This window comes from Panthera leo, chromosome A1 (assembly GCF_018350215.1).
Source record: "Panthera leo isolate Ple1 chromosome A1, P.leo_Ple1_pat1.1, whole genome shotgun sequence".
NCBI lineage: Eukaryota > Metazoa > Chordata > Mammalia > Carnivora > Felidae > Panthera > Panthera leo.
Genome location: NC_056679.1, coordinates 143,048,209 through 143,058,262, shown reverse-complemented (window position 1 = coordinate 143,058,262; position 10,054 = coordinate 143,048,209). Strand labels below are relative to the sequence as shown.

The window sequence follows — 10,054 nt, the reverse complement described above, 5'->3', positions numbered from 1 at the left end:
CTACTGGAGGAGGAGGTGGTGAAAAGGAGGATAGTTCCTAGAAGAAAGCACAAGCAGTAATCTCTTAAACATTGGTCTTAGCAACATTTTCTAGATAGGTCTCCTAAGGCAAAGGAAACAAAACCAAAAATCAACTATTGGGGCTACACCAATATAAAAAGTTCTGGCAAAACCATCAACAGAACAAAGAGGCATCCTATTGAATCGAAGAATATATTTGCAAATGATATGTCCAATAAGGAGTTAATGTCCAAACTATATAAAGAATAGCAAGGAAAATAATAATCTGCTTTAAAAATGGGCAGAGGACATGCAAACAGCCAACAGACACATGAAAACATGCTCAATGTCAGTAATTATCACTAATCATCAAGGAAATACAAATGAGTACCAAAATGACGTATCACCTCACACCTGTCAGAATGGCTAGAATCAAAAAGAAGTAACAAGTGGTGGCAAGGATGTGGATAAAAGGAACCCTCATACACTGTTAGTGGGAATGTAAAATGGTACAACCACTATGGAAAATAATATGGAGATTCCTCAAAAAACTAAAAATAGAAATACCCTGGGGCGCCTTGGTGGCTCAGTCGGTTGAGCATCCAACTTTGGTTCAGGTCATGATCTGATGGTTTGTGAGTTCAAGACCCACATCAGGCTCTACGCTGTCGTTCAGAGCCTGCTTGGGATTCCTACCCCCTCCCCCCGCCCCCCACCATATAAAAGTCAGCTGCTTTCTAATATACTAGCAAGGAACATCTACTAGAGTTTGATATTAAAAACTATTTATATTACCATAAAAAAAAGATTTAGGCATAAATCTAATAGTTTAGGTATAAATCTAGTAAAATATAATAAATGGGGAGCTATTCCTTGTTTACACATAGGAAGACTCAATATTGTTAAGGTGTCAATTATTCCCAAACTTGACCTACAGATCTGACATAATCCTAAGCAAAATCTCAGTCGCTTATTTTGTGGAGACTGACAAGCTGATTGTAAGGTTTCTTTGGAGAGGCAAAAGACTTAGATGCGAGAACACAGAGCACAAGAGATCCAAACACAGCCAATCAACTGGTCTTTAACAAAGGAGCAAAGGCAATCCAATGAAGAGAAGTAACAGCTTTTTCAACAAATGGTGTTGGAACTACTAGACATCCACAAAAAAAAAAAAAAAAAAAAAAAAAATTAGCCACAGACCTTACACTCTTCATGTACATTAACTCAAAACAGATCACAGACCTGAATGTAACATGCAGAACTATAAAGCTCCAGCAACATAACCCAGGAGAAAATATAGATGACCTTGGTTTTGGTGAGGAATTTTTAGATACAGCACCAAAAGTACAACTCATGAAAGAAATAACTGACAAGTTGGACTTCATTAACATTAAAATTAAAAAGTTCTATTCTGCAAGATATGTTTTCAAGGGAATGAAAACACAAGCCAGAAATAGGGGAAAAAATACTTGCAAAGTCCAGAATACACAAAGAATTCTTAAAACTCAGTAATAAGAAAACAACCTAATTAAAAATTGAGCAAAAGATCTGGACATAACCTCAGCAAAGCAGATGGATGACAAAAAAAGCATTATGAAAAGATACTCATCACGTGCCACTAGGAAATTGCAAACTAAAATAACCATCACGTACCACATGCCTATTAAGGGCTAAAATACAAAACACTGACAACATCAAATGCTGGTAGGGATGTGGAGCAACAGGAACCCTCTCGTCCACTGCTGGTGGCAATGCAAAACAGTACAGCCACTCTGCAAGACAGTTCGGCAGTTTCCCACAAAATTAAATAAACTCTTACATTATGATCCAGCAAATATTGCTCCTCAGGATTTACCCAAGAGATGAAAACTTATGTGCACACAAGAACCTGTATCAATGTTTACAGCAACTTTATTCATCACTGCCAACCCTTGGGAACAACCAACATGTCTCAGTAGGTCAATCGATAAACTATGGTACCGGGGCACCTGGTTGGTTCAGTCAATACAGCCTGTGCCTCTTCATCTCGAGGTTTTGAGTTCAAGCTCCACACTGAGTGTGGAGCCTACATAAGACAAATTTTAAAAATAAATAAAGTGTGGTTATCCAGACAATGGATTACTATTCGGTGCTAAGAAGAAATGAGCTATCAAGCTATGAAAATGCATGGAGGAATCTTAAAAGCACAGTACTAAGGTAAACAAATCTAAAAAGGCTACATATTGTAGGATTCCAATTAAACATTCTGGAGAAGGCAAAACTGTGGAAACAGTAAAAAAGATCGGCGGTTGCCAGGGGTTTGAAGAGAAAGGGAGATGAATAGATGGAACACAGGACATTTTGAGGGCATTAAAAAACATTTTGTATGATATTATGATGGTGGATTCATATCGTTATACGTTCGTCAAAAACAACAATAGCACCAAGAGTGAACTCTAATGTAAACTATGGACGTCAGGTGGTAATGATGTATCAGTGTTGGTCCACTGACTGTAACAAATGTACTACTCTTTGCTTGGTAGGGGAAGCTGTGAGTGTGTGGAGGTATATGGGAACTGTCTATTATCTTCTGCTCAGTATGTCTCAAACTGCTCTTAATGTGTGTGTATATGCATACGTATTGAACTGCAATTATACATATATATGGAATTAATGCTAATATCTAGTTGTTTACATTTTCTTATTCTCTATAAATTTTATCCACTTTGAGACAGGTAAAAAACCAGTTTTGTTATAATTCTCCGAGTCCAAACTTACTAGTTGTACTGTATGATGGGCTCTGTATTCATCTTCACTCCGAAGGCGTTGTTGGAACTTTTCATTGTGTTTTGCAATGCAAATTTCCTATAAATACATAAAATGTGTTTTAATATAACTGAAACCTGAAAGACTCAAAACACCACACCAGGGCTTATTTTATTGGGTTTAATTTTAATCTTAACATGGTTTTCTACAGGAAAACACCAAACAATAAGCCACCTCTTGACTGCTCAACTGGAGTACTGAAGCAGCATGAGCCAAATCATCAAGATCTTAAAAAAATATATATATATCAACTTCTTTAGAACTCATTTCTCTCCCTCTCTCTCTGTCTTTGATGGGGAGGGATGGGACAAGACAGAGTTGAAGAGGGTGTCCTTAGGTAATCTCACAGGTCTCTTTTAGTTCTGAAGTCTGTGGCCAAAAGATTCTAAGTCTTATTGTAGTCTTTATCTTTTTTAGGGAATCTCTACACCCAATGTGGGGCTCAAACTCACAACCCCAATATCAAGAGTCACACGCTCTACCCACCGAGCCAGCAAGGCCCCTTATTGTAGTCTTTAAACTATGCTGGGCAAGAAAAAAGGATTTACAACTTTTGGCTTAAAGTCTGTGTTCTTAAACTTTGATGGGTTAAAAAACATGACGTTGCCTGGAGGGCTTTAAATAATAACATGAAATCTGTATCTTATGGTTAGAGAATTCAGAAGGAAAAGAGACTGTCCAGAGGCACCTGGGCGGCTCAGTCAGTTAAGCATCTGAATCATCATTTTGGCTTAGGTCATGATCTCATGGTAGGTGGGATCAAGCCATGCATCAGGCTCTGTGCTGACGGATTAGAGCCTGCTTGGGATTCTCTCTCCCTCTCAACGCCTCCCCTGCACATGCTCTCTCTCAAAGTAAATAAAGATTTAAAAAAAAGAAAGAGGGGAGCCTGGTGGTTCAGTCAGTTAAGCATCCGACTCCTGATTTCGGCTCAGGACATGATCTCTCACGGTTCTTGAGATTGAGCCTCACATATTTGGATTCTCTCTCCTTCTCTCTCCATTCCTCCCTGTTAGCACTCACTCTCTCTCTCTCTCTCTCTCTCTCTCTCTCTCTCAAAATAAATAAAAACATGATAATAAACTAGGAACTATGTGCCTCTTTACAAAATAATGCACTATTATCTGGAAACTTTATAGTAGCATCATGCTAGGTCTTCATTTTCCCTGGGTCTTCCTGGAGAAGTATTCCAGGTAAAAAGGTGGCCATTAGTTTCCAACACTCTCAAAACTATACAAACTTTTAACCAGAGAAAGTGATATGATAAATGATCTTTTAAGCTGGTGAACCAGAGTTTAAAGCATTTGTATCATATTTTTCACCCACATTGGGTTGACTCTAAGGCCTAACCAGTATGAATGAAGAAATTAACCTGTTTGGGGCAGTCTCCAGGGGATAACAAAGGTAGTATTGTATATAAGTAACAGGATATAGTGATACAATGACTCAGACTTCTATGTCACTCAGACCTAAGACAGAATTCTACCTTTGCCCCATATTAGCTGTTTTTCCTTGGGTGATCTGTTTAACTACCAGTAGCCTTGATTCCCTTGATTATAAAATGAGGATATAGGTCCATAATCCCTTATTTTCAGACTTTAGAAAGACGGTATGTTACATATACAGTATCCAGTAACTCTAGCAAGATCTGAAGTAGCACCCTATAAGACTAAAACTAACATTGTTGCAGTGAAACATATGAATAGTCAAAGTAAGAGAGACTCTCAGATGGACAGCTTCCTCTCAGCTCTGGGTTTGTCACCACATCAAGTATGAGAATGTTTTTGATCTGTGGAGCTTTCTCAACTTTAGGCAAAAGAATATTATCTCATTTGACTATTGATAGCATTAAAGAAAATAAAAATGCATAAAGAATATTCATCTTTACAAGTGTATTCACAGTGGCACCTGGGTGGCTCAGTCAGTTAAACATCCAACTCTTGATTTGGCTCAGGTCATGATCTCACAGTTTTGAGACTGAGCCCCGAGTCTGGCTCTGCACTGGGCATGGAGCCTTCTTAAGATTCTCTCTCCCTCTCCAACTCCCCTGCTCACTCTCTCTGTCTTTAAAAAAAAAAAAAAAAAGAAAGAAAAATCTAATCACAAAGTACAGACTTCAAGTCGTCATGGCATAGCCAGAGATCATCATTTTTTCAAGAGGAAAGGCAGGGCATGACTTAAAGTCACAAGTACTCCCCTGGGTATGAAATCCTACCGAGGATGCTGGATAGACCAAACACCCTGTGACAGTGAACATGCTGACATGTAGACAAGGAATATAGGACGTTGTTACACAGAAAGGCATACTTTCATGTTTTGTATCATAGAGGTTATCGTCTCATTATCTTTCTTTTTAGGACTTAGTGTTTCTAGTTTCCTCTCTTCTCAGCCATCTTTTATCACTCCTTTTACCCCCTGTAGTTCTCCCAGCTCAGGTGGTGAGTGAGGGCTGGGGGTAGGTATGGCAGAAGGCAAGACCATTTAGAGCCCCTGACTCTGTGTGATGTGATGGGTTGCAGGAGGTCTGAGGCTGCTGGTCTAAATGGGCATATTCTCCAGGAGTGAACTTCCCTACCTCAGATTTAGATTAATAAGAGTGAAGAGTAAAGAATATGGATTAATTTCTTTATATATAGAATTCCTTAAAGACTGAGATCAGAATCAAGACATAATTATACAACAGGACTGGCCTCCTTAAATAATCAGGAGCAGAGAACTGCATTACATGACATCCTGCAACCCTGTCCTTTACCAGAGTCACTTATGGGGTGTCAGAGGTAAATAGCACATCATCACTGGCTGTTCTAATGTGTTTAACAAGGCAGTTCTCAGAAAACTCTATAATGTTAACATAATGGCTTGAATATTGACAAGAAGTAACTCTCACTTAGTTTTAAAACATGTAAGTGCTAGTGACAAATCATGTTACAATTATTAGATATGGGACAAGGATTAAGTATGACTAACAAAAAGTCTTAAAACTAAGGCTATATATTTGATAAATAACCTAAGCTATTATACCTTTTTATTTCTGAGGTAGGCTTTCTTGGCTGAAACTCGTCCACGCCTTGCTTCCAGCTGGCGTGCTTTCTGCTGAAGTTTCTGTAGCTCTTCTCTCTGTAAGTGCACAGACACTGCCATCTCTTCCTTCTCCAGCATGGCCTCCATGCTTTCGTAAGTGTCGTAATATACCACCTCATCTCTCTTTTCTGTAACAAAACAGCAACAAGGGGTAGTGGTTAAGAGCAGGAACTCATGGAGCCAGAAAGAACAGAGTTCTAAGCTACTTATTAACTCTGTAACCTCAGGCAAAGCCGTTACCTCTTGAGCTTCTTTGTAAAATAGCAATTGTTAGGAAATATACCTTCTAGGGTGAGTGTGTGTACAAACTGCTCAGCAGTGTGTGGCACAGTTAAATGCTCGATAAATGTTAAGTATCATCATCCCTCAAATTCAAAATTTTTCTGGCTGAAACAACCTTACAAAGTGAGCATTTTACAAAGGTAATAGCATAGTTGCATTGCTGAGTCTACTAAATAACTTGAGTTTCAGAGCTCCTTTAAAAGGTTTTACGTTGGAGTGCCTGGATGGCTCCGTCGGTTCACTGTCTGACTTCAGCTCAGGTCATGATCGCACAGCTCTTGAGTTTGAGCCCTGCATCAGGCTCTGTGCAGACAGCTCACAGCCTGGAGCCTGATTCGGATTCTGTGTCTCCCGCTCTCTCTGCGCGCCGCCCCCCCCCCCCGGCCCCTCCCTCTTTTCCCTCTCCCTCTCAAAAATAAACATTAAAAAAATTAAAAAATAAATTAAAAAATAAAAGGCTTTACACTAAGACATTCTTAGTCTCAACAGAAGAACCAGCTGATGACTATGTGTATTTCCCCTATGTATTAATTTTTTTCCTGGATTTATGTGGTTGAATGCACACCATACCCGATATAAGTCTTTTGATGCTTTCCAGTTGTGCGGTCAATAGTAACTCTTCACACTTCAGGATTTCAAACTGTACTTCATACAACTGAAGTTGCAGGTCATAATAATCAGCTTCTAACTGATCCAGCCGAGCTATGGCCTCTGTACCACCCTGCAAACTCTGCATCTGCATTGAAAATAAAAATAAGAACATTTCTAATTGGTTGGGACAAGGAAAACAAATCAGGTTAGGATTAGAAATGAAAACTAATCATACAGCATAAATCCACGAAGCAACTGTTCCAAGAAAGAACCTTATAAACAAGAAGATTTTTTTTAAAAGACAGAAAAACAGCAATAATCGAAACATATAGTTTTGGAAATAACTAGGCAAACATGGTAAAAAATAACGTTTTTAAGTTTACTCATATCACAGGTCATATTTAGGATACTATATTATTCTAATTATTCTGACATAAATATTAATAGTGTTCTTTCCTCTCAAAAGTGGATGTACTAACCTATGCAGTTATTCCTTCCATATATGAATGAGATTATGTATGAATGAGTAAGATATGTAAATAAGATTCATCCATACTCAGATAGTTATAACCAGGGGTAGAAGTCTGGTCACCCTACACATCCAGAGCTGTGAGCTGTGTTTTGCTCCATGGTCACAGCCTCATTAGCTTCTAGGAGCTGGTCACTGGGGGAGCAAGGTGAACAGCAGGACAGAAATAACTGTAGGAAAACCCCTGCAATCTACTAACAATGATAACTATTAGTATCTTTACATAAATGCAGTTAGGATCCTACATCCAACCTAAGGTGAGACTGAACGGTTACCACACAGGTCTCATAAAGTGGTGGGTGTTCTCGTATGAAGTTTGCTTGGTTGGTCGGTTGATTAGTTTTTGGTCCAGAAAGGAGAGGGAGAAGAGATTTTGCCAAGCAACCGAAGGAAATTACTATGAACAAAATATGCTTCAGATACTAGTCCCCAACCCCACTATTTCCATGGATTCCTACTTGGATCTGTGAAGAAAGATGGCTCTAAGGAGGAGCTGACAGAATGGCTTTTCAGGAGTCATTGAAGGACAGGCATGTGAGAGAGTAAAGCATTCCTCTCAAAACATCTAAGAATATAGTACTACCACTTTAGCATATTAAATGTTCATGCTTAGAAACTGCAGGACACGGTCACAGGTATCAGTGTGCCCTGGAAGAACAAGCAACACTAGTGAGGAGGCCCTGGCCTCAAGTGGCATGCCAGGGGATGACTGCCAAAGGGGGTGGAGGAGAAACAGAGGAAAAGGAGGGAAATGTTTGTGAGCTCCTCTGAGGGGTCACCTGGGGCTCCCAGAATACCAAGGAGATACTTGGCTGGTACCCTCGGGACAGGCTTGGCAGCAAAGACAGTGAATTCTTATGGCTGCAAAATGATCCCTTCTGTCTGATGAGGTTGGTGAATCGTGTTAGCACATAAAGACAATATGTTTAAACAAGAGTCCAGCCTGGGGCACCTGGGTGGCTCAGTCAAGTGTCTGCCTTTGGCTCAGGTCAAGATCTCATGGTTCATGAGTTCGAGCCCTGTGTCGGGCTCTCTGCTGTCAGTGTGGAGCCCCTGTTCCCTCTCTCTCTGACCCTCCCCCACTCTCTCTCTCTCTCAAAATAATAAACTTAAAAAAAAAAAAAAAAGACTAAACAAGAGTCCAGCCTTTCCTTTAAATTCTAGATATCCAACACAGTCTTACCTGAAGACTAGAATATTTTTTAGCATATAATTTCAAGGTCCTTTATTTTTTTTAAGGTTCATTTATTTTGAGAGTGAGAGTGAGAGAGGGAGAGGGAGAGGGAGAGGGAGAGGGAGAGGGAGAGGGAGAGGGAGAGGGAGGGAGGGAGGGAAGGAGGGAGGGAAGGAATCCCAAGCAGGCTCCATGCTGTCAGTGCACAGCCTGGCACAGGGCTCAATCCCACAAACCGATCCTACGAACCGTGAGATCATGACCAGAGTTGAAATCAAGAGTTGGATGCTTAGCCAACTAAGCTACCCAGGTGCCCCTCAAGTTCCTTGTAAACTGCAAAGCAACACTTAGCCTGTAATCTAAAGGTGCAATGGTATACACTTAACGGTATACATTTAATAATAATCAGGTTAAGTACCGTGCTCTTTCATAAATGTTATAAAATTTTTACATTGAATATTTAATGAATTGTAGGCCAATGATCCTGCTGCATTAGGAAATATTTTATGAGTGACAAACAGTAAATATGGAACAAACCACAAGATTCCATTACAGTGTCTCATGGAGGAGAATACTGACAAAATGAAATCCTGGTGTGTTTTGGTCCTAAGTCATAAAATATGAACGTGTCATTTCTTGTCTGAGACTTTCAGTCTCGCTATAAATTACAAACATCCCTTTGCATACAACCTTGGGCTTCTTATCTAGCTCTGGAGACCAAAGCTCCAGAATGCATATTCCTCTGTTATTAGCACCCATGCTTTCTGTGAGCACAGCATACAAACATGCGAAATACATAATGTTGGGGTGCCTGGGTGGCTCAGTTGGTTAAGCATCCAACTCTTGGGTTTTGACTCAGCTCATGATCTCACGGTTTGTGAGATCAAGTCCCACGTCAGGCTATGCACTGACAGCGCGGAGCCTGCTTGGGATTCTCTCTCTTCTTCTCTCTCTGTCCTTCCTCTGCTCACACACTCAGTCTGAAAAATAAATAAATTAAAAAAAAAAAAAAAAAAAACTAGTGAGAAGATTAAGCTTTAAAAAATAAATAAAATACATAATGTTAAAGGCTTTATTCTCTGGAAAATTATAATCAGTTAAGATAAAACCTTAGTGTGTATCAGTCTAAAACCTTCATGAACAGTGACACTGTTCAGATCAAGTCTGGAACTATTAGTTCCACCTTCACTATCTCTAGTTCTCTCCAGCTGAAAGCAACCATTTGTCTGCCGTGTTCATATCACTGTGCTAGGGCTTCCCCTATACTCTACAAGTTTGACTCTTATCCAATACTTTGTTTAAGGAAAAGAAAGCTGAAAGCCCCTTGTTGACGTACTTTTACACTGTCAGCCAATATCAAATATCAAACTGAGAAAGGAAGGGGTGTATTCTTACAAGAAGTGACCTCATCGCCAACTTTCTGGTTTACTGAGTTCCATTCAAAGCAAGGAAGTCAAGAGGTAGATCTGCTATCGCAAGGTACAAAAATGAAAAAACCTCAGATGCAGAAGTGCAGGCAGAGGATCTACTGAATCCCAACCTCTGAAAGAACAAACAATGAAGCATTGGTGGGCATCATGACAAGTAAAAGA

General features: G+C 39.7%; 1 protein-coding gene across 2 annotated transcripts in view; it reads right to left on the bottom strand.

Moving 5' to 3' along the window:
- The window catches only part of JMY (junction mediating and regulatory protein, p53 cofactor), a 105,074-nt gene that overhangs the window by 22,614 nt on the left and 72,406 nt on the right, over positions 1 to 10,054 (bottom strand). For both annotated transcript variants that reach the window (XM_042942036.1, XM_042942033.1), the window contains exons 5-7: positions 6,739 to 6,904; positions 5,827 to 6,014; positions 2,758 to 2,844 (exon numbers count right to left, since the gene is read on the bottom strand). In XM_042942036.1, the coding sequence (XP_042797970.1) occupies positions 2,758 to 2,844; positions 5,827 to 6,014; positions 6,739 to 6,904 (441 nt within the window). The remainder of the gene's footprint in view (positions 1 to 2,757; positions 2,845 to 5,826; positions 6,015 to 6,738; positions 6,905 to 10,054) is intronic.